The sequence below is a fragment of the Cebidichthys violaceus genome, unplaced genomic scaffold, assembly GCF_023349555.1.
Source record: "Cebidichthys violaceus isolate CVI_PGR_0920_01 unplaced genomic scaffold, fCebVio1.0.p SCAF_1, whole genome shotgun sequence".
In the NCBI taxonomy this organism is placed as follows: domain Eukaryota; kingdom Metazoa; phylum Chordata; class Actinopteri; order Perciformes; family Stichaeidae; genus Cebidichthys; species Cebidichthys violaceus.
The window spans coordinates 17,546,789-17,570,575 of NW_027176262.1; the positions used below are offsets into that span (position 1 = coordinate 17,546,789).

The following is a 23,787-nucleotide window of genomic DNA, read 5'->3' on the forward strand; positions in this document are numbered from 1 at the left end:
ACAAATGGCGCTACAGGGTTTGTTCTTTTATTACCTTGATTTGTTCCATGAATTGTTAGCCTGTTGGGCGTGTTGTTGTATTTGTATGCAGGTTTACATACACATGATAAATAAATGTGATGATCACATTGTATCATGTAATTTATTTGACATGGTTTTTGCTTGTTAAACTGTAAGTGAATTTGATTTTCTTATTGAATACAAATCAAACCAAGAGTGAGATCAATTAGTTAAACCAATGCAGTGTTTTTTTGAATGGGCCCCGGGCCACTTTGTACTTGGAAAGTTGGGCCCCGATGTCAAAAAGGTTAAGAACCCCTGCTATATTTTAGAGAGTTTACTGCTCTCCAGTGGTCACTGATTACTTCAGATTTTTGTTGTTTGATAGAAAATGGCACATTTATACAGATAATCAGCATGTCGTTTATTATTGTTACTGGGGAATGTTGTTGGTGTTTCCAGTGGTGTGATGTAACTAAGTAGGCCTACGTTTACTCAAGTGCTGTACCAAATCCGAGGTACTTTGATCTGAGCGGCCAGTTTGGTCACTGTATTCTGAAAGTATTCACTGGAGGTGTGCCTTTTGTTAAACTCACAGTGCGCAGATGCGGATGTGACGCAGTTAGTTTGTGGGGCTGTGTTCGCTTGTGTTTCGTTTCTAGTCGTTAACCCGGCCAACCTGTGGGACAGGCATGTGGAATAGCCGTTAATGTCCACGAGAGTGGCAATTTGGCAAGATAATTCTGGGGGGAAAAAATTGGTAAATTGGTTTAATACCACCTCGGGTTTCTGTTCGAGGCGGCTGAATTTTACCCCTGCGTGGAGCTGAGTCGGTAATCATCGCAGCGGCAGAAGGTAACGTTAGCTAGCGCGTGCGGTCGCCATTGTTTTTGAGCAGGCGGAGAGCGAGGCCTTCGGCTAATTCTCCATGTTTAACCAGTTAAATACATGATAAGGTACACGCACACATCAAATAGATATATTGTGTATTTGAGTCGAATAGTTGTCTATTAAAACGTATGTCTATATATTAAATTAATATTTAGTGGTGGTTTGGTGAGCTAGAAATGGCCCCTCTTGTTTGTGGGTAGATCAAGCTAACGCGACACAGACTATTCCGCGCATATCATTTAGTTCAAGCGGAAAACAGTGCGTCCTCCGCTGGTGTCAGACACCGTGTAGCGTTAATCATCATAGTACGGTTTTATAGTCTTGTTATTGGCCCCAATGAAAATAACGCAACTGCTCTGTATCTAGTTAACGGAGACGGTTAAATAAAACGCGCATATTGTTACGCTATAACTTTAATACTATAACGCAAAGTCCGTCCTCTGTGTAGATACGGTTGACACCATTGAACAGGACGTGGTCGGTCATGTTTTAAAAGAGATTGCAGGAGCTTGGCGCGCGAACAGGCGCTCGTGTGACCAGCATGACGCTATTGTACCTGCTGAGCTCACGTGACCAACCGAGATGTTTTCTAGCCCCTCGTCCACAGGTGCAGTGGTGGAAGAAGTATTCAGATCCTTTACTTAAATAAAGGTGCTAATACCGCATTATGAAAATACTCCACTACAAGTTCCAAAATCCTGCATTCCAATCCTTACTAAAGTAAAAGTATTATTAGCTAAATATACTCAAAATATACAAAATAACATTATTGATTGTGCTTTAAAATGTTCCATGTCAGCGTTTTACTATTATATATGAAGTTTATGGATTAATATGACTACTGCATGAATGTATATGTTGCATTTTAACTCATTTATACACTGTAATCTGCAGCAGCGCATCATATTCTACACGATACTCCGATGTTTGTAGCATTGCTGTCCTGTGAGAGCCTCTGATCTGTAGAAAGGCAACCGTCATGAGCTCAGAAGATCTCTCTGAGAAAGTGGAAAGGTGTGAAACCAGCACCTGCAGTAGTAATGTGTAATACGGTGTTTGTGTGGATTGTCAATTGCTTTGGACGAAAATTATCTGTATTTAAACAGCATAAATGTAATGTTTATTGGGCAGAGGGTCACAATTATCTCCTGTAATATTTAATTATTAATCAGATTATTTTCTCCATCACTAAATTGATCATTAAAATGGTACGTTTTCCAGAGATCAATGTCAGATTTTCCCAATGCTCTTTTTTGTATTAATATCAGAGGATTTCTATTTTTGCTTGAAAAATGTCTATATAGTAAATCTTGTAAATTATCTTATTGATTAATGGACTAATTTATGCACATTTTCCCAACAGGCAAAGAGAAATGTCGCACCATTCATCCTCCCGTAGTTCGTCTCGGGCCACCGACTGTAAAGTGTACGTCGGAGACTTGGGCAACGGTGCCGCCAAAGGGGAGCTGGAGCGAGCGTTCAGTTATTATGGCCCACTGAGGACCGTCTGGGTGGCCAGGAACCCACCTGGTTTCGCCTTTGTGGAGTTTGAGGATCCCAGAGATGCAGAAGATGCAGTGAAAGGCATGGATGGAAAGTAAGTCAATATCCTGTAACATCGTCCTGAAATATTTCAGTAGTCCTCTGTTTTGTTCTTCAATAAAAATAGATGAAGCACAAAAGATTTAAAAAAAACAATGACCCACTGCTGTATAATTTACAAATCCCATCTACAAAAGTGTGTAGCCCTTGAAGGGATAGTTTGCATGTTTTTAAGTGGGGTTGTATGAAGTATTTATCCATAGTGCTACCTACAGTAGCTATTTCAAACACATCAGTTTAAGTGTAATAAAATATTTTCACCGCTTTACCTGACGGGAAACTGAAGCCATTGTTTAAACTCTCTTGAAAGCCACCATCCCTTTTGTAACAGACAAAAGGAACACAAATATTATCGGACTCTAGAGGACAACAGTGTAATATTGTTCAGGGTTGCTGTCCCTGCAGACTCCCTCACTGACCTTTTCTTCTCCTCAGGCTCCTCTGTGGTTCACGTGTTCGAGTGGAGTTGTCAACTGGCCTCTCCAGGAAGGGCCGCGGGCGCCCCAGCCGACGCCAGTTCGACCCCAGTGATCGGTGTTACCAGTGCGGGGACCGGGGCCACTATGCCTACGACTGCTACCGCTTTAGCAAGCGAGGAGGCCGTCGCAGCAGGTGAAGGCATACAGTCTGTTTTGCATGTGGTTGTGGTTGTGGCTGTAGCGATGCACGTAGTGCCGCTCATCGTTCTTGTCCCATCAAAAGACAGAAAAGAATAAGAGATGTTTGTGTGTTTCCGTTCCAGGTCTCGCTCCCGTTCCCGCTCTCGCTCCAGGTCCAGGTCCCGCGGACGCCGTTATCGTTCTCGTTCCCGCTCCCACAGCCGCAGCCGGTAAGTCGGCACAGAAACACAGACACTCAGTGGCTTTTTAGTCGACATTTTTGGCGCGTGGTGTATCAAACCAAATGTATGTGAGGTACAGGTGATCCAACCACATTAAATCAGAACATTATCTAAATCAATAGTTCTCACTGCACATAAATATCCCTGTCCTGGTTTACAAAACTGTAATGGCGCCCACTAACATCACAAGACTCTTAATATGCACACAATTGTTTAAACCTTGAATAATAGATTATAAACCGTTATGCCGTGTCATGTTTATTCATGGGAGCCAGGTCAACAGATGAGCCTTTTGTTTATACTTTTTTTGTTCTTTTCTCAGGAGCCGTCGTCGATCTCCATCCTATTCCAGACGCAGGAGCAGGTAAGAATATAATTAGTTGATCTATAAGTAACTGTTGTGGTACTACAGTGCTTTTTGTATCGTTGGAGATACACTATATGTGACAGGTGTAGTCACTCTTCATCAGCATTGTTAATCCGGTTCTGCAGCAGAAAGGCAGAACTGTTGATCAGTACATTCCCTCTGGGATCAATTAACTACGAGCATGGTGTGCTTGTCATTTTTTTTCACCCCCACTCTGGTCGTTGGATGACTCAAGTGTTGCCATTGTTTCCACCAGAGCTGTAATTAAATCCGCTGTGCTTCCCGTCATGATAGGTCTGGCTCCCCGGCGGCCCGCTCCAAGTCCAGGACTCCAGTGAGAAGGTAGGTCGTGTGCAGAGCAGGTTTTCACGCCGTAGCTGACATGCAGCTTGTATCTGAAACTCATCATTGCTGTCGTCGTAAAGCTTCTGCAATGGAGACGCGACTGCTGAGTGAGACGTAGAAAGTAAAACAGTTCTGCTTTGGGATGTTCTCTGTTGAAAAATTTAATTTTTTTACTTTGGGATTTAGGCCTAACATTACGATTCTGTGTTGATTGTTGAGTAAAACCACAATGTAAAGAAACTCAGTAAAAATAAATTCAGTTTCACTCCGTTGAAACTGTAAAACAAACAAAAACAACACTGCATCTACAACAAACCACAAAGAATTTGGATTTATCGACCTGATTTGAAGTGCTGTGAAGAGGAATTTAGTTTCCAGCCCTCTAAAAGAAGATCTCATTCTACTGCACAATGTTGGATCAACGGATCGGGGACTGCGCGCAAGAGATTTGGAAGTTGCGCACTGTCTGCGAGCTTGTGTAATCAACCCATAACACCCTTCTCTGCCTCGGTTTGCAAAGATGTTCATATGTCTCTCTGCAGAAGCATAATTCCAGCTTCCTCATCCAACAGCGGCGCACGTAAATGTTTCCCCCCCTCTCCTCCAGTCGTTCCAGGTCTCGATCTCGGTCCGCCTCCGCACCCAGAAGGCGCTCTGCCTCCCGTTCCCGATCACGAACCCCGGCGGCCAATCACAAGAGGAGCAGGTAAACCCCCATTCTAGATGTTTCTTGTTCACTGAAACAGGCCTGTTTTAATACATTTCTAGTGCTTAGTCCTGCCAGCTGTCAGTGTTTTACCAAGACATTCTAGACGCATGTAACACCTCAGCAGTAAGAAGCTCCAGTGAGGTCTAGATCCAACCACTCTAGAGTTTGTAGATATCAAAGTTCAGACCACAACTATGTTCCTGTTCCAGGAGAGGGTCAGTTGAGTTCTTTACAGAAGTAGGTGCTCCATCCTAGGCAGGGAGTGACTGTTTCAGTAGACCCTCCTTCCACCCGAGAGCGCCATGCTGCCACCAGACAACTGCCACTCGACGGCGAGACGGACGAGCAGCGAGACGCCCTTCGCCGCTGAGAGATCTGCGCCTTCTGCCGCTGCTGCTGGACAGCAGTGGAGTGGGGGAGGGGTAGTGGACAGTGACCCGGGCCCTCTGTCCGGTGTAGGGAAGTAATGAGTAGAAGAAAGATTAGACCCCTCTCTATCGTGTGCTCCCTTTTCCACCTCTTGACGACTCTGCGCTGGTTAACACGGTGCAGCTTTTCTCAGTCTGACTGGATCTTGAAAACGGAGCACGCAAAAGACACTCAGCTTATGAACTGTTGAGCCTGATAGCAGCTAAAAACCAGTGAGATGCACCCATATCCTCTGTACCCTTTCCTTTAGATCTCACTCACCATAGGTGTAGCTTCAGTCTACAGGAAATGAATTCAGGGCTGTCAGAGCAAGAGGGACAATTGTATTTATTGGTTTGACGAGTGTTAAATAAAGACTGTCAAAGTAGGGCTGGGCGATAATTCAATATGATCATTTAGTTACCGCTATGATATCGCGATACGCGATATCGTCTAAATTGATAATAGCAAGCACATTCTGACTGAAATTTATCTGAAAATCTGGTCAAACTATTTACTTAATCTAAACAATCTGTGTTTGTGTGAATGCGTTTAAAAATAGTCGGTGTATAGCTGGAAAATGTTTTCTTTATATTTTCACTTGAAACTGTTAGTTCTTAATGAAATGAAATACAAAGGCTTTACCAAATGTTTATTTCATAGTCTTATTTATTACCAGAAAACATGCTATTTCGTGATGTATATTGTTATCGAGATGGGAGAAGACCTTTATCGCCATAGAATATTTTGGCCATATCGCCCAGCCCTAGGTCAGAGGTACTATTGTAAATGTTTTTACCGTTTTCTTAAATTTAAATGCCCTCTGCTGAATTTGGCTAGATCAAGTGAACTCTCCAGAGAGACATTAGCTGACATCAGACCAAAAAAAATTAAAAATACGACACCATTGGTGTGATTTTTTTTTTTTTTTTTTTTTCTTCTTCTTTTTTTTTTTCTTCTTTTTTTTTTATAAAGTTAAGAATCTTTGCAGCACAGTTTTGTTTATTTTTCATATTTTCTTTAAAGCGTGTGGTGGGAGCTGAGCACTGCACTGACACCACAGCTGACACCAGGCCCAGGGTCTGCCAGCTGGCGGTGTGTACGTCCTGCGGGAGGGTGACTAAGCGCTGACCTGAGATCAGCCTTCGCCTGCATCCGGTGTTAGACAGCGAGAAAGAGGTCGACCTACCGACCGAACCCTCCCACAGTGAATGGGCGACCCCGTCTGTTCGACCGACGCACACGCTCAGACGAGATCCGCCCTCGCACACATACAGTAGATCTGCTAGAGTCACCCAGCCAGCCAGCCTTCAGACGTACCAGAGGGCCGACCCACACAGATCAGAGCTCGACCACTACCGTTTAAAATCCATTACCTACCTACCAGACCCCCCTACCTACCAGAGTTCTTCGGCCTCTGTCTTAGCTTCTGAAAGTGAGAGAAAGAGAGCTGACGAGAGAGAGATCAGTCTTCAAGAGCCTTCGCAGCGCAGTGTCTCTCCGAGTTGTAGTCATCCGTCCTACAGTCCTTTCATCCTTCGCTTCTCTGTACTTGTTGTTTCTGCCACTGTCTCCAAAGGTAACCAAAAATCAAACCCCCTGACAAGCTCATGTTCATAGTGAGAGAGAATGCACAGGGTTGATGTAGTTCTGGGATTATAACTGGTGATTATCAAGCTAAAATCGAGCCTTTTTAACAAGCATGCTCAGAGTGTGAATGTGTGTGTGTTTGCATGTGAGAGTGGATGAGTGAGTGTTTTTATCTTTGTCAGATATGTTTTTATTATTCTTGTGCCATACATGTTTGCAGCATCATTACTGTTTTAGGCTTCTTTACCATCCCAGTACAGTGGAAACTGCTTATGTTGGATCAGAAAGCTCGGGACCGAATCATTCCTATGCAGATGCTGCTTGGATCATTTGCTTATAGTAACCAAGAAGTTCGCTTACATGTGACATACTGTGTATTGGGACGTACTAAATCTTTTTCTGGCATACTAAGTAGTATATTAGTATGGCTATTGGAACGCACCGCTGGTGTTCCTAGGACTACGTTGTGTAGTCTACATGCACAAATAGAAGCGGTTGTGGCTGCTAGCGATGGAGATGGAAAGCGAATGTGCACGGGGAAAGCACTAGCGGGTTAAAGTCTCACCTAACACTATTGTTAAAGTCAATCAAATGAATCTGTCCATTTATGTAATACATATTCAGATGTCAATTAGAAGGTATTCTGCAAGAGAAATGAAGAAAAAAATATATATAATAATGTTAATCACACACATGATGATCCAAATTGACCCGGAGGGACCTGATGACCTTTAAGAGGTTTCCACTGTACTTATTTCAGTTCTCAAACTTGGTACAATAATAATGATGGCTTTCAAATATGCAGTTGGTATAGAACAGTTTCCATTCAACAGATTGTAGACAGATGGGTTAAGTTGTAAATCTCTTTAGAGCAGTAACTATGCTAACAATCAGTTTTTTTGCTCTAGGGGGTTCAATTATGTATTTAGCTTTTTCACCTTAGACAGTTATTTCTTCTTTGAAATACAAAGATTAGTTGCCTCAAGACAGCTTTAAGAAGATCTGTGGTTCTTGACATGAACCTTTTTGTTTAGAGAGGCCAAAAGAGGTTTTCAGCACCCATCCAGTCAGGGACTCTTAGAAGGTGTGTGTGTGTGTGTGTGTGTGTGTGTGTGTGTGTGTGTGTGTGTGTGTGTGTGTGTGTGTGTGTGTGTGTGTGTGTGTGTGTGTGTGTGTGTGTGTGTGTGTGTGTGTGTGTGTGTGTGTGTGTGTGTGTGTGTGTGTGTGTGTGTGTGTGTGTGTGTGTGTGTGTGTGTGTGTGTGTTCATTCCTCCCCTGCTGCAAGCCAACCCCTCTCCCTTTCTGTTTCAGTCGCTCCCGTTCAGCAAGTCAACACCGAAGCCCTACGCCAGCAGACGACTGAGTGAAGAAGACTAGTTAGTTTAACAGACAGACTCTCAAACACCCCACCCGCCGCACCCTGTCTGCTTTTACAGCCCTACAGCAGCTTTTATTTTATTTTTGTACCTGTCCGTCTTGTCCCAGTCTTTTTAGTTTTCTTTCTTTCCCCAGGACTGTAGTCTTCGTGCAGCCTCAGATTGTTGAAGATTTAGTCAGTATAGCAGACAAAAATCTGTTTCCATTTGATAGAGATTTTTTTTGGTGTTTCTGCTGCTGCATGTCTAATTTTTCTACTTATGAAGTCACGTAGCATGTGTAAGAAGAAACACCCGTGTTAGGGCAATGCCCAATGTTGCCGTTGACTTTGAGCAGCGATTAGAGCGGCTTGTATAGCACATTTTCAGTGGAAGATGGTTCTCGAGGGTGACGACGCTGCGTCGAAAAACTTTTTAATCCCTAAAATTTCTAAACCTCAAAATATTTTTTCCCCCATTGAGAATCGACAATACAATTACAGTTTTTTTTGTTTCGCGCTCCAGTTTGATTAAGTTCAAATGCTGTTATAAGTCGCTACTCGGCATAAGGAGGTAGTTGCTGGCCCGCATGCCTTTAAATAAGATGTCACATTCCTACTGTTTGTTGTTTCTGTGCTGCACTGCCCCTTTTATGAGCCTGTTCACCGTATGCTGAATAGATTTCCCCCATGTGTTGATCTCCGATTTGTTCCAGTGTCTTTTTAATTTTAAGATATTATACAGTGCTGAAGTTTGATTTCTGTACGGGCTGCTTTAACAGTTGTGTTATGTTCCTGGCTTATATGGTAAGGCAGTGGCAGTTTTATTTTTGAATAAACCTCTTCAACATACCTCAGTCGTCTTAATTTCTTTAACTCTACTAAGTTTATTTTGCGTAATTTAAAAAAAAAGTACTGTATTTATTCTCAATTTCTTTTGATATGTTCTTTGAAAGATATCAGCAGTTTTTCGTTACATATTTTTACAGTGGTGTACTAGTTCATCTGCATTTTTAAAGAGTGCACATTTTGAAACTGCAGGTGTAAAAATGGCATCACAAACTTAAAATACATGTCTTTGGTGACCGTTTACTGCAAAACAGCTCTATAACTGGGACTTTAACAAATTACTAACACGGAAAGTTGAAGAATCACTTTTATTGGGTTATGGTACGTTTTATTGTTCTCTGCACATAGAAATAGACATCCTGCTAAAATGAGGAAAAACAAAGCTGGACAAAAGTAAAACATTGAACTACTATGTACAGACAGAAATAACATTGTTTTTTCAATTCAAATTAAGTGTCATCTGTCAATATTCACTCAATTTGAACTCTAACACAATGTATCACAATACAATGTTGGATAAAATTGTAAATATAAATCATACACTACATGGTCATCTTTGCATGTACATAATCCATTTATGTCTTTCTTTGCACTATTTGTATTGTTTAAATAGTTTTCTTATTTTATAGTTGATTATTGGTGCTCTATCTATAGATGTTATATTTATTTATATTTATAATAAATCAGATTCTGAACATTTTCCATCTTCTATGGTTCCGCGCCCTTATTGGCTGGTACTCAAGTCAACAGATATATCGACGGCTGCCTGAGCCTATGACAGCCCGCGTTGCCGCTGTACTGGGCGTGGATACAAGAGCCTCATTTTTCTTGACTTTTCCGTCCATTTCAGTTTAGCGTCACTACCACCATCCTTTTTAACCGGGACAACATGGCTACTGCAGCGAGCCGTTACTACAGCGAGGACGGCAGGGCAACGAAACGACAGAAAACCGACGGAATGGCCACGGTGAGTCGTGTGCGCGCGAGCCGCAGTTGAAGATTAGTATAAGTTACCGAACGAACACGCTCGTTCGTGGTTCAATTCATTCAGATGCGCGTTTGGCAAAAAAAAAAAAAAAAAAAAAATGCCACGGCGCGTCACAGGTCATTTTTTAAGGTTTGTCGTGTTTTACCAGCTTTGTCACGTAGTTACACACCGGGCCTCTCACAGATGCATCCAGAAACACTCTCCGTACATGTACCCGTGCTGGGCTGTCCTGAGATGGGTTGTTTGATCAGTTGCTCCGACCGGGCCTCGACTGAGCCCTGCTTTGTTCTAGTACACGGTATCGGTTAGCAACATGCTAGCTGTGAGCTAACCGTGTGATAATGAGACTGGCCAGCGTCCGAACGGCCGCTAGTTCACGCGGGGTAACATTTTAGTGTTACTGTAACGTCACTTGTAGGTTTAATAAAAACGAATATTAATTTTCAGTAGGAGAACATTTTATTAAATTAAACATTGAAATAATGCACGGCGATTAGCTGCCCCTTCCCCCAGCTGCAACCCGAGGTTAATTAGCATGCTTTGAGGTAAATTCAGGACAAATGATAAGCAACAGCATCTATTTGCCCCGTAGTCTCTCTGAATTGTTTCGGGCAACTGTTACTTGTGCAAAGGATGCGTTACAGACCTATCCAGAGGTGGAAAACGTATTCCGATTCTATACTTGAGTAAAACTAACGTTGCTAATACCACACTGCGAACATACAAACAAGCAAAAGTCCTGCATTAAGTATACTCAGCACAATGTGCTTTACGTGTTAGCGGTATAACTCATAATGTAGTCAAATGGTGCCATTGTTTTACTACTATGGTGTTTTTTGGATTAGTGTTACTGCTGCATTATTGTGTATGTAGCATTGTGCTGCTATAGATGTTTATAGTTGTGCCAAGTTGAACTACTACCGCTCAGAAAACGCGTAGTCCTTCAGTTTACGGTTCACAGATGCATGGTATTCACTGAAGGGTATAAGAAAAGCAAAGAGAAGTGTTGTGAATTAAAACATTTACTGCCTGATGCGTAGTGAAGTAGAATTAGTTTCATAAAATGGAAATATTCAAGGTGTATCAGAGAAGGCTCTGACGCGTGTGAGCTTCAGATAAGTAAATATTCACACTGGACAAGTCTGCTAATTCTGTTTTCTTCAACACAGGGGTACGAAGACCCACACAAGACCCTTCCATCTGTTGTGGTGCACGTCCGGGGGCTGGTGGACGGTGTTACTGAGGCTGACCTGGTGGAGGCCTTGCAAGAATTTGGAGCAATCAGGTAGAGGAAAAGAGCAGTTCCACTTGTGTGGAAAATGTGTTAGAAAGAACCTGGGTTTTAGCACAGCACAAATCATGTTGGGTTTAAGGATTTGGCAACTTTTAACCTTTTGCATGCAAGATATGAAGTTACAAGTAAAATTGTGACAAGCAGCAAAGCCTCAATGTTGACCCAGTTCAGTTCACAACATCGGTCTCTTCATCTAACCGCTTTTGTGTTTTTTAAGCTATGTGGTGGTGATGCCCAAGAAGCGGCAGGCACTGGTAGAGTACGAAGACATGAACGGATCGTCCACAGCCGTGACCTATGCTGCAGACAACCAAGTATACATCGCCGGCCACCCGGCCTTCATCAACTACTCCACGAGCCAGAAGATCTCCAGGCCAGGAGACTCCGATGACTCTAGAAGTGTCAACAATGTTCTTCTGCTCACCATCATGAACCCCATCTACCCCATCACCACGGTAAATGCACACATTTCAACTAGATTTGTGGAGCTTCATCGCATTTTGTGACTACATGTTTTTAAGTCGCACAGAATAGTGGCACCAGTGTGAGGGCTGCCTCTTGTGACCTGGGTGTTGAAGTGTCGGCACTGTTGGCATTAAACAGAACCCTGTGTGCAAAAGTCAGCTGGCTAATGTTTTAGTTATAGCTTGTAATTTCTTTCCCTGGTCCTCTGCCGCTCCCCTGCAGAATTTGAGGTGCTGACATATTTAATAACATGACTACACTTGTGTCTGTCAACTGCTTGGTATGACACGCACACACACCTCTGCCACCATGAAGCAAACACCTGCTTTTCTCTGGCTGATATCGTGGTCTATCATAGGGCTGCAATGATTTTCATTGTTGATTAATCAGCTGATTACATCGGAAAATTGTTAGCTTTGTTACTTCCCAGAAAAACTAAACGGTTGAACTTAGTCTTTTTGTATGACGAGCCTTTATCTCTCCCTCAGAGGTTGTTGCTCCATGTATAGTGCTGACTGTACTAGAGAACTAAATGTGTGCAGTCTTTATACCTTTTGTTATAGTTTGCATGTTAAACCAAGATCAGATTTACTCATGCTACAGTGTTATGTTCACTTTTTGATTTTAACCTTCACCCCTGTGTTGTATGTATATTGTTTGTTTTTTAAACCTGGTATATTTTCACAGGACGTCCTCTACACCATCTGCAACAACTGCGGGCCTGTCCAGAGAATCGTTATCTTCAGGAAGAACGGTGTCCAGGCGATGGTTGAATATCCTTTTTCGCGGGTGTTATCTGACAGGTGGCACACTCTGATTGTTGACTCCCAGTATTTTGAACAAATGGTTGTCGCTGTAGTGTTATTGGAGAGAACTTGTCTGGTGTGTTAGTTCAGTTTGAAACGGCTGTCCTCTGGTACAAACCTGTTCTAAAACATGCAGGAGTATTTCACAGATGCCAATGATAAAACCCTGTTAGTCATAATGAACTGGTGATTGGCTGGCGGTGTTTGTCACTCATCAGGAAGAATATGCACATGCATACTTATTTATTTTTTTTGCAGTTGCAGGGCACTAAAAAAAAACCTGCACACTGCTCCTCAGTTGAAAAAGTACCCCTTTGTGGTTTTTGGTAGTCTGAATCCATCATTCCTGTCATGAAGCTACGCTGCTGCTTCCACATCTTGTCCTTAACTGCCGTCATTACGTTTGACTCCGTGCAAAGCGCCCAGCGGGCCAAGGCGTCCCTTAATGGAGCAGACATCTACTCTGGCTGCTGCACGCTGAAGATCGAGTACGCCAAGGTACAGCTGCAAAGCACGTCCTGTGTTCAACGAGATGGGCGTGGTGGACACAGAACAACACAAACACCTGCACAATAAAATGCCATAGCCCTGCTGGGAATGTTACCTTTCTGGGTTGACATAATGCCTCACAACTAGATTAACACATGGTTTACAAAGGTGTAATAAGTGCAGCTTATTGCTTCCAGAAACCTAATTTTCATATACAATCCTTGTTACTGTCTAAATATTTTGTTTGCCGGGTTGAACTTGTAGTTTGTATCTTCATGCTTGTATTCATATCAATGTCTCCTCAGCCCACTCGTCTGAATGTGTTCAAGAATGACCAGGACACCTGGGACTACACAAACCCCAACCTCGGAGGCCCAGGTAAAACATCCACACACTCCCAAACGACAAGCCTGACGTTAAGCATCCTTGCTGCTACTGTGGGAAGTTTCAGCAACACTCTTCATTGATAATGCTACTAAATAGATTTAAATTGTGTCCAAAATGCTGACATGTAGTGTTTTTTTGGGAAGAACTTGCGTGGCATTATGACTGAAGTGTTGCTCTTGGTCTCACTTTAACACTTCTCGGTAACGCACTGCGGTCAGGGTTTGGGGAAGCTAGGGGCGCCATGACAATAATATTCAGCTTATATTACTGCTTTGCAGTGTGGCAGGATGGCAGGAACTCATTTGCAGACAGAAAGGTGACATTCCTCACACCAACTGTGTTACTCAAGGTGTAACTCGCGTCTGGAAACAGTACTCTTCTTTATAGCTTCAGGCCAGCGGCCTTTTTTTGTTGTGTTCTAAACACAAAAATAATGTAGCGACGGATGCTATGTCCAGTTTCAGCACCTGAGCTGTAATTACTGCAGAGTGGAATTTCCTCCTGTAAACCTGTTACAGCTCCTTCATATCTCTTGATGTTGCCTGCCAGTAAGTTGAGCCCTGATATCAAAATATATTTTCTTTTACTTTTTTTTTTTATTTTTTTTTAAACCAGTTGTGAGAGTAGGGAGTGTCAAATATTCGTTCTCTGCAAATGATTGAATGTTTTATGGCACGATGCTCCAGGACAGCAGAGTTTGCTGTCGTTTACAATAAAAGCTCTGAGGCAGAACACAGTCGTTGTCTGTTGAGCATCCTGCTGAGTGATTATCCTGTCTCCATATTTCAGTCACAGAGACAGTGTTCTTTTAACCAGCATTTGCTCTTCCTGCCTTCTTGACCACCTCTAAATGTTGCATTAGTTCAAAATGTTAGCAATGTTACTAGTTTTTAAAAATAATGTATAGGCAACGTGTATTTTAAGTCACTGGAGATAAATTTCCTTGCCACCAAGACTGATCCTGGTCTTTTCTACTGTCCTCTAACTTCTACCTTTTTAAATTCTCCCATTTTAGTTGTTTTTAAACTTGACCAACAGCATACTAATGTCTAGCATGTGTCAAAAATGAGTTTGAGATAAAACAAAGTGGCTCTGACAAAAGAGCAGTTGGCCAAACTCAAGCCTTATTTTGAAGTGTGATTTGTCTGAGAAGTGAGAACAGAGTCAAGGACCAGCGTCGGTAAACAGAACATCTGCAACGTCATGTAACTCTTATCTCCTCCTGATAAATCGGTGCTATCAGCAAGTCCAACAACAAAAAACACGCACAGGAGGGAGAGGCTGATACATGCTGACAACATCACCATCATCTCAAGTATCCACTTCTTCAGTGAGGACACAGCCACTATCATACAGAGGGCCAAATGTCCCCCGAGACACGAGGGGACAAACTACAAGACACCATCCATTCAACATGCCGATGTAGGACTGATTTACCACTCATTCCTCGTCTCCGCATTCCAGCACAAGAGCCACGAAGAGCCACTTCTAGAGGGTGGTGGTGGGGGGGGGGGGGGGGGTTTGGGCACTGAGCTACACTTGGGCCCTTCCCCCTGTTTTTTCTCCTTGTACCCATTTCGAGACACAAGCGAATGACACATTGAAAGCAGGCCAAAGCTTGCATCTACAACCTTGCCCCCCGCCCACTGTCTACACCCAACGGAGACTGATACCAGAGAAGACACAGCATCCACCCAAACAGAAGGTAGAGACTGACATCTCAGTACAACCAACTGACTGCATACTGATACTAACCAGTCGACATTTGCAAAAGCCTCGGCCCTTCCTGTACTGTTTTGGGCGGCGTTGTTGACACGAAAAACAAAACAAAACCCATTCAAGCAGCACACTCTCCGACACTCGCTGGCGCCCGCACCAACTGATCCAATAGATGACTCACACCCCCGAATCAAGCTGTAGCCAGCCACACTGGAGTCAACACAAGACAACTGATGAAGACGAGACACTGCTGACAACACCATCAAGCACAGTCAGGCCCATCTTTTGGTTTTATGTGTTTCTTCCCGAGTGAAATTCAGCTTTTCTCTCTTGCTCTTTCTCCTCATCTCTTAATCTTTTTCTCCCTCTGATTTTCTTCCTACATGCATCCCTGTTTAGCTATCCCTTTTCTTTTCTTTTTTTTCTTTTTTTTTTTCGAGTGCAGTTTTTTTCTTTTTTCTTTATTCTAAAGTCTAGAACCTGTGTAACGCCTTCCATGTGATGCAGGTTTGGCTATTTGCGACTAAGAGGAGCCAGCTTCCCAACTGAACTCTGCTCTATGGCAGCCTCAAGGCCTACCAGTGGGCGCTAAGCGGACTATTCCAAAAAAAGGGACAAAAAGGAAGGAAAAGGCCGACCGACCGACCGACCAACCAACCCACCAATGGGGCGTTTCAGCTTGTTAAAACCAGGGAGTCGATCCTGAGGTGGAGAGTTGTTTCCCCCAAAAGAGGAAATGGATAAGGAGTGTGGGATGGATGGAATGAATTGAGTGGTGGAACTGCTGCAGCAAATATCTTCCTCCCCACTGTTTGTAAGCATGCAGTAAGTAAATCGAGCCCCTCCCCGGGGAACATACCTGCACAGCACCACATGACCCCAAAGCCCCAGCACCCAACATCGCCACACAAGGCTGACATGACTCCATTTCTCTCATACAGGCTTAATCTTTCTCTTTCTGGAGGAGAGTGTTGGTTGGGGTTCTGTCGGAGCCTGCCTTTTCTAATGTCACTCAAACCTGCTGTATGTCTGTTCACTATGTCATGTTTCTGGAATATCATCTCTACATGGTTCCCTGAACTGTTCTTTGGGAATTAAATCATGCTTTTAATCTGGGGGGAGAATGGGTGTGAACTTGATATGATTTCATGTAGGATGTGCTTTGGCCATGACCAACCCTGTTCATTACAAAGAGAGCAGAGCTGTTCATCCACCAAAGTTTACAAATGAAGCTTGTTGACAAATCACTTTTAGGTTCTGTAAGAGCCCGGTTGGTCACCTGCTGAGGTACCAAGCCTTTTTTTTTTTTTTTTTTTTTTTTTTTGTGAGCACATACAGCTTTGTCATGAGTGGTTTTACTGCACTCTCCCGACATTCTGACTGGGGTAATTTTACATTTGCCCGGGGGTAAAAAAAAGATGTACTTTTTTGATTCTGATTGTGTGTGACTATTGTGTACCTCCTCAGATGGCGATGGAGATGGCAATGGGAGCAATCCAGGTGTGTGTGTGAGCGTGCAACCTTTTACACTTTATTTAGCCATTTGTGATGTTTAGCCAATGTGACTTTTCACCTCCTAGATCAGCGTCCATATCCATGTTTGCCATTTTCCCCCAGTTCCACTTTATATTCTAAAAGTTTACCGTTATTGATTATGGTGTGTTAATGGGTTGTTTCCATAGACCGTAAAACCAGTCTAGTCACCTCTTACATCCCCACACCTCTTTCCATTTCCCTCAACTAGTTTGAATCCAGACAAAGTCGATCACTAATTCTGTGTTCACAACAAAGTTGGCGCATATTTTTTGAGCGAGTAGATTACATACAAAGTCAATGCAACTGGACGTGAGTAAGCGTGAATTTGTGCAGGGTGGAGCGACAAACGCAGAATTTGCCTTATTCTCGCGAGATGAAATTTGCGTGACGTGATAGTCTATCACCGTTGAGATGCTCCTTCTGTCATCACTGACGTCCTGCTGTTTTTAATCCTACTGTAGCCGTCGGTGTTCACCCAGAGCTCTACGATTGCTTATAGACCCGAGACCGGACCAAACGTGTATACATGTGTGTAAACCATATGGTACAAACAATGAAATCAACGCTGCCGTATTTACGCCGAGATGACGTTATCTTGAGTGTTGATGGAGCTGCTACAATGTTAACTTGGAATAGCACCGATCAATCCGAGCTCCATTGAGAAAACAAGTATTTTAAAAGTAGTTTGCTTGTCGTGTTCCGAAGAGAACTAATAAAACATAAATTCAGACTTTTTGCATATCTGCATCCCGTTTATCCACTTATTGCATTTAAATCACAGCAAAATGAGTTTATTTTGGGTTCATAGAGATGTAGTAAACCAGCCGACGCATGGCTTGCTAGATACGGCTCGCCTCCGGATGATGTTATGAACCCAGACAAGACGGCTTTTATTTGTACTAAACAAATAGTGGTCATTTCTTCCATGGTTGATGGCGGAAATAAATGTCTCAGTTGCTAACTGTTTCCATGGAGATACGGCACTACTCCTCTGCCGCGTCTAGCGCAAAAGTTGCAAATAATCACAAATGATCCCGCGAGTAACGCGGTGCGAAAATTGGCTTTGCATTTGAAAACATTGAGAGCACAGTGCAGAGCGGCGTCCTTTAGCTAGTCAGTGGGACACACGCATGCACAGCTAAACTAAGCACAAATACTCCACTGTCTTTACATAGATAAGTTGTTTACTGCTATATTACTGTTTATTGTAATATAGCAATATTACTATAATAATAGCTATATTATTTAGCACCTTTTTAGTATAGTTGCCCATGACACATAATTTATCTACTTCCTGGTGTGCAGTCTGTGACAGATTGTTGGTGTCAAAATGTTGTCTTGATACCATATTGTAAATGCTCATGCATCCCAGAGATGTATAGCCAGTGTTTTTTCTCTTATCACATTTGTCACTTTTTTTCTTTCTCTACTCTTTTCCTTACCTCTTATTTTGTCTTTCTCATCTCACAGAGGATGTCAATGCCAACCCCAACAAGCGCCAGAGACAGCCTGCTCTGCTGGGCGACCACCCTCCAGAGTACGGTAAGAAAAGGCTCTGAAACAAACATCTGTATAAACAACTGTGCCTTTGTCTTCTATACTCTGAAAGTTTAAAAGGACTACTTCTTTATTTACCTTAAAATCAGTCTGTGTGGATTATTAAACTTGATGTATTTTGCTGTATAAATTGGTTCTCCACACATTTTTAGCTGTGACTAAACATATTGTGATATTGGGAGCAAATCTTTCCCTCAAAGTAGTGACACTTTTCTCGTGAAATGGAGTTGACCTCTCCTTGTTTTATCTGTTCCCTCATTCGTCAGGGGGTGGCTACCATGGCTATGACGAGAGCTATGGATCCCCGCCCTACGAGGGTCGCCGCATGGGTCCACCAATGAGAGGGCGCGGAGGCAGAAGCTACGGACCGGGCTACGGGCCCCCTCCCCCTCCTCCCGGCGAGTACGGCGGCCACGCCGAGTCTCCAGTTGTCATGTTGTACGGCTTGGAGCCCGTGAAGATGAACGCCGACCGGGTCTTCAATATCTTTTGCCTTTACGGCAACGTAGAGCGGGTCAGTATTTCGACAGTAGAGGTGTCTGTTAGTGCTGTGAAGGGGAAGAGAAGCTGCCCACGCAGTGAAATTTATTAGCGCAATGTTTCAACCCTAACCACACACCTTGCCCCAAGCCATCATCTCAAACCCAGCAGTTTTGTCTGTCCAAATTAATGTTTAATGTCTCTTAAGGGCACCGGTCAATCCTGTCTTCTGTCGCTCTCTACAGGTGAAGTTCATGAAGAGTAAGCCCGGGGCAGCCATGGTGGAAATGGGAGACTGCTATGCAGTGGACCGCGCCATCACTCACCTCAACAACAACTTTCTCTTCGGACAGAGACTGAATGTGTGGTGAGTTCCTCCCGTCCAGTCCCAAAAACATTTCTGTTGTCCAGAAGGTGTAAGCCATGCTGAATATAATACGATGCCTCGAGCAGATTAAAACTACTAAAGCCTCATGCAAACCGGACAAATTGGTCCTTTTCCAGAAATGTAGGTGTCGGGTCAAACAAACTGCTAAAGAAGAAAGAAATAATTTGTGTACTGGCAACTCATGGTAAATGAGGGGGAAAGGTCTGCACAACAACCCCTAAAAAAACCCTTGTGATCTTATACAACCCCTTTGTTAGGGTATGAGGAATGTCAATGCTCCAGCCTCTATCCCTAAAATGTCTGATCCTCTTTCCCTGCAGCGTGTCCAAGCAGCAAGCCATCGTCCCCGGTCAGTGCTATGAGCTGGACGACGGCTCGAGCAGTTTCAAGGACTTCCATGGCTCCAGGAACAACCGGTTCACCTCACCGGAGCAGGCGGCTAAAAACCGCATCCAGCACCCGAGCAACGTGTTGCACTTTTTCAACGCCCAGCCAGACGTCACGCCAGAGATTTTCAATCAGGTCTGTAGGAGGAGGAAATATGCATGTGTATGGCCAATGAAAGTATTTTTAGAGAAATGTATAAAGCTGTGGTGCACGCTGACCCTAATAATTAATGTTGTGTTCTTTGCAGATTTGTGATGAGCTCGGTGTCAAGAGTCCCGTCAACGTCAAAATGTTCACAGGAAAGAGTAAGCTGCTTTGATTCTGCTTATTGGGATATATTTTTGTTAAGTTTATAACTCTGAACATGTTAAAGATTGTAGCTCACATCAAATGTGGCCGCTGTTACATCTGGAATTCGCCAAAAAGGTCAAAGCCTTAAAAAAACAAATTGGTAGCCGAGCTCGGCATAGACAAACATTTAAAGCGGGGCAACAATGTATCCCGTACAGTCCACTTAACACTGCACATAGATCTTTTTCTGTATCTGGAATGTGTGGTGTAATTGTGAGTCCTAACTACCAGGTGGCGCAGCCCCCAGCGACCGCAGTGCCTCAGGTCTGCTAGAGTGGGAGTCGATCAACGATGCCATGGAGGCCCTGGCCCTGATGAACCACTTCCAGATGAAAAATGCAGGTACGGGTAAGACACCAAAACTGTTCCCATGATCCTGATTCCAACTCTTAACTGAGCATAAATTCAGACTGAAAATGTTGATTAAAAAGAAAGCAAGTTGTTTCAGGTACATTAACTGTCCAGTCTGAGTAACAGACTCGTGAATGTGAAGGCCTATCACCGCACAGATAGTTCAACATCAGCACCTCCTCTGTGACGGTGGTGGAAGTATGTAGTATGAGAGTAGAAGTAGCAATGCCACCTCAGTGTAACCCACAGGATTGAGTATGACTATGGTCTGTACTATTCGTACATTTTAAAGTTAAATGCATCAATCTTGTTACTATTGACAGTAAAATAGAGAGGTTAATTTATGTAGAACATTGAGCTCTTGTAGTGGTGGTGCAAGGCAACTAAGTACATTTAGGCTCCTCAAGTACTCTACTTGAGTACAATTTTGAGGTACTTGTACTGTACTTGAGTATTTCTATTTTTTTGTAACCTTATGCTTCTTATTCTTGAGTAACAATGACAATATTTACCTCTGAATTGTAGTGGAGAAGAAGTATATAGTAGCAAGAAATGGAAATATTTGAGTAAAGTACAAGTACCTCAAAATTGTACTTAAGTACAGCACTTAAGTAAAAGCTACTTTTAGCTGGGAATCAATCTTGTAGTAATTATACGCATTTACTTACTGACCCAACAAACGGGTTACTGGAGTAACTTTGGTAAAGCAGATTTATACTGAGCTGTAAACACGTGTTGAATAAAGTTATATATATGAAATATTCATCTCCCGGGTGATGTTTCTCGTAGCCTAACCCTTTTTGTCTCTCCTCTCTCTCCAGCCGGTCCTTACCCGTACACCCTCAAACTGTGCTTCTCCACCGTTCAGCACGCCAACTGAGCGCCCCTTCGTAGCCAGTGAGAGAAGATCGGCCCACCATTCCCATGTCCACATGTACTTAGACCATGACTGCTCGTAACACGCCCGGAGAAATCCGATTATCAAAAACACCTCAAAATACTGTGAAACAATAAGTTTTCACAATGGAATTGATCCCTAAAGTTTGCTTCTCATATTTGGTATATTTAGCAGATCTAACGAATGCTAACAGGCATCACAAAGTTTTGATATTTATGCCCCAGATGTGGTTTCTAGAGTATCAGTACCTGTCTTCAATATTAAGTTGTCCTTTTTACTTTTTTGTATTATGCTTCTACAGTAACCTGAGATGTGAGAAAGCGTATGTGAGCGATTTTGTTTTTATGCTCAGGTGGTTCAGTGGCAGTGGACAACATGGTTTTGTAAAAGAGTTGTCTTTTGGAATTATAGCTCAATTTTTTTCTTTGTGTTATTTTAATTGATGCCTATTCAGTTCTGCGTTTACGTGTCAGATATTCAGATGGAGAATTGTTTTGTTCTAAGAAAATAAAATGAAAAACCTACTTAATATTGTGTTTATTCTGCTGTCCTCTGTTCTGTCAATGTTTTTGGTATATTTTGAGTTTTCAGACAGCTTCCCAGCACTGTCTGTAAAACAAGCTGTACAGTTTAGATTATCAGGACAACGTGGTATTGATCAGTGGGCTATCAAGACCTGGAAGTAAGTCTCAAATCCATACGACATACTCCTCTTAAACGGCCTGGAGTCTATTCACACTAATCTACAAAGTGATGCGTGACGGAGCTGCTCACAGCTTGAAAAGATCAAATTGTGTCTGTTGGTGAAACGGCTCCAGAAAGATGAAGGAAAGCATCAAGCAGATCTTCTGAACTGGTAGAAACAGTGCTGGCTAATGGTTGCAACAATAGACTGACCTGTCAAGTTGGCATCTAAAAACTGCTGAGTAATGACAAGAATCTGGACTGTTTACTAGAGCACAATGTTCTTCATAGATCTAGCCTCTTGATTTTTACTGTATAGTTGGTCAATCAGAAGGCCCTGTAAATGTTTTTTATTATTATTATATTAAGTGTTTTATTGTATTAATAAACATGTTTGCTGTATTGATTACAGATATGTGATAGTTTTCCATACAAGATAAGACATCTATTAAGCTCATTATGGGAATAAAAGGCTTTGTAATAAGCGGAGAGGAAGAGAAAAAAAAGTGTTCTGTAGTCTCGTGAACACGAGTACAGAAAGTACACGGTTGTGATATGAATCCAAAGCGTTTCTGCAAAACTTCCCCAACTAAATAACATGATATATGATCTTCAAATGTGTGAAGTAGACTTTAGTTTAATCACGAGCCAGTTGAGTTGCTGTTACTGTAACATTCCCGAGGGCGGCAGCGGAGGACCGTTTATAAATGATGTATTCCCTTTAAAAACTTCTCAATTTGTATATATATATACATACATTATTATAATTATATATATATATATATAATTATTATATTATCATTATTGTACAACAACCCTTCCGTCTTTTACATGTACGGTGTCTGTTTTTAGGAACCTACAAAAAAACGTCATCCCTGCTCCACTAAAACTCGTCTCCTTAGCGACCCGACGCTGAGTCAGTTGCCATGGTGCTTTGCCGCAATTTCCCGGATGTAGTGTTTCCCCCTCTGTTCAACCAACATGGCGTCGGGAAAAGTGATACTTCAGTTTGCCCAAAGTTAGCCCGCGTCTGCTTTTTTGAAACAGAGGGAAGTTTATTTCTGCACCGGATTGGCGACAAAACAAAAGTTTTCCTGTAAGTTTCAGGGTGAGTCAGCACATTTTGTTTTAATTATTGTAGTTTACGGTGCGCGAGCTTGTGGCGCGTCTCTACTCCCCGTGCTAACAGTGGCTAACTACCGCTAGCTGCTCTCAGGTCTGGGTTTAGAGGAGACCAGAGTAACTCCTCCGGTTTCTCCGTGTGTTGTTTGAAGAAGACCTCACTGTGGTTGGTGTAACGCTGGTAGTGTTCACGGTATAGCCACGTTACAAGACGATGAGTCACTTGTGAAAGTTGTTAAACAATTGAAAGACTTAGCTGTGGGCACATAACAAGCTAATTTAAGGTAAGGCTGTGTTTCTATGCTAACACTCTAAGCTCGCTGGACGGCTCAATGGCAAATCCAGAAGAAAAGCTGTTTCTGGAAACACTGGCCTTTCTTATCAGTCCGCCAGCTATCACAAAGCACCGCAGCTCAAGTGACTTTTCAGTTTTCTAGTTTCCTGTCAAGTGCAACCCGTAAACTGTTTAAACATCTTCTAGGATGAGCTGGTAAAATATATCGTCACAAAGCTGTTTTACTCATGAAAAGTCGACTTCTTTTTTAGAGATACGTGGTTCTCACAGGACAGAGACGCTGCAAACTACTACAACTTTTCTTATAACTTTTGGTACCGTTTATATAAATATACTCTCATTACATTTACTTAATTACTGTTTTGAATGCAGGACATTTACTTGTAATGGAGTATATTCACAGTTTGTTATTAGTACTTTTACTAAGTAAACCACTGATTCATGGTATAACGATGCTCATGTAACTTTAACTGGTCACAAATGTGGTGAGCCTTCATTTGCAGCGGTGAAGCAGGTGTGTGTTTCTGGCCAGACTGGAGGAGGAAAGAGGATATTGTCTGTCTGAGATTTGATTAGGTTGCTCTCTCCCCTCGTTGACCTCACTCTTTTTTGCACAAGTCTTTTCTCCTCTCTT

The 23,787-nt window shown here is 42.7% G+C and overlaps 3 protein-coding genes across 6 annotated transcripts in view; all 3 read left to right on the forward strand.

Annotated features, from left to right (window-relative positions):
* Nucleotides 1–630: 630 nt before the first annotated feature.
* Nucleotides 631–8,959, forward strand: srsf7a (serine and arginine rich splicing factor 7a). Of its 3 annotated transcripts, XR_011103275.1 has the most exons (10): nt 631–855; nt 1,786–1,905; nt 2,255–2,488; nt 2,929–3,105; nt 3,236–3,322; nt 3,657–3,698; nt 3,996–4,043; nt 4,654–4,752; nt 6,190–6,742; nt 8,065–8,959. XR_011103275.1 is itself a non-coding variant. In XM_068712764.1 (9 exons), exons 2-9 carry the CDS (start codon nt 1,871–1,873, stop codon nt 8,114–8,116), a joined length of 774 nt encoding a protein of 257 aa, XP_068568865.1. In that variant the 5' UTR covers nt 631–855; nt 1,786–1,870; the 3' UTR covers nt 8,117–8,959. The 3 variants fall into 3 exon arrangements, 1 of the variants encoding a protein (XP_068568865.1); XR_011103276.1 differs by lacking the exon at nt 1,786–1,905; XM_068712764.1 differs by lacking the exon at nt 6,190–6,742.
* An 838-nt stretch (nt 8,960–9,797) lies between these two features.
* Nucleotides 9,798–21,581, forward strand: LOC137874163 (heterogeneous nuclear ribonucleoprotein L-like). 2 transcript variants are annotated; one of them, XM_068712741.1, is made up of 14 exons: nt 9,798–9,923; nt 11,114–11,229; nt 11,456–11,693; nt 12,391–12,476; nt 12,911–13,007; nt 13,304–13,376; nt 16,572–16,604; nt 18,111–18,182; nt 18,464–18,711; nt 18,923–19,044; nt 19,386–19,587; nt 19,700–19,757; nt 20,035–20,151; nt 20,976–21,581. In XM_068712741.1, the coding sequence occupies exons 1-14, from the start codon at nt 9,846–9,848 to the stop codon at nt 21,032–21,034; spliced, it is 1,599 nt and encodes a 532-aa protein (XP_068568842.1). In that variant the 5' UTR covers nt 9,798–9,845; the 3' UTR covers nt 21,035–21,581. The 2 variants fall into 2 exon arrangements, with proteins under 2 accessions (XP_068568842.1, XP_068568848.1); XM_068712747.1 differs by having other exon boundaries at nt 9,799–9,923; nt 20,035–20,145.
* A 1,177-nt stretch (nt 21,582–22,758) lies between these two features.
* The window catches only part of pak4 (p21 protein (Cdc42/Rac)-activated kinase 4), a 29,519-nt gene continuing 28,490 nt past the window's right edge, over nt 22,759–23,787 (forward strand). Inside the window, exon 1 of the mRNA XM_068712790.1 lies at nt 22,759–22,844. The gene's annotated coding sequence lies outside the window, so the exon portion shown is untranslated. The remainder of the gene's footprint in view (nt 22,845–23,787) is intronic.

Bases quoted from the DNA above. Each gene is read 5' to 3' on its own strand.
- srsf7a (XM_068712764.1), top strand. From the start codon at position 1,871: ATGAGCTCAGAAGATCTCTCTGAGAAAGTGGAAAG. The intron at 2,489-2,928 runs GTAAGTCAATAT...TCTTCTCCTCAG, and splicing joins GTGAAAGGCATGGATGGAAA to GCTCCTCTGTGGTTCACGTG. The intron at 4,044-4,653 runs GTAGGTCGTGTG...CCTCTCCTCCAG, and splicing joins TCCAGGACTCCAGTGAGAAG to TCGTTCCAGGTCTCGATCTC.
- LOC137874163 (XM_068712741.1), top strand. From the start codon at position 9,846: ATGGCTACTGCAGCGAGCCGTTACTACAGCGAGGACGGCAGGGCAACG. The intron at 19,588-19,699 runs GTCTGTAGGAGG...TGTTCTTTGCAG, and splicing joins CGCCAGAGATTTTCAATCAG to ATTTGTGATGAGCTCGGTGT. The intron at 20,152-20,975 runs GTAAGACACCAA...CTCTCTCTCCAG, and splicing joins GATGAAAAATGCAGGTACGG to CCGGTCCTTACCCGTACACC.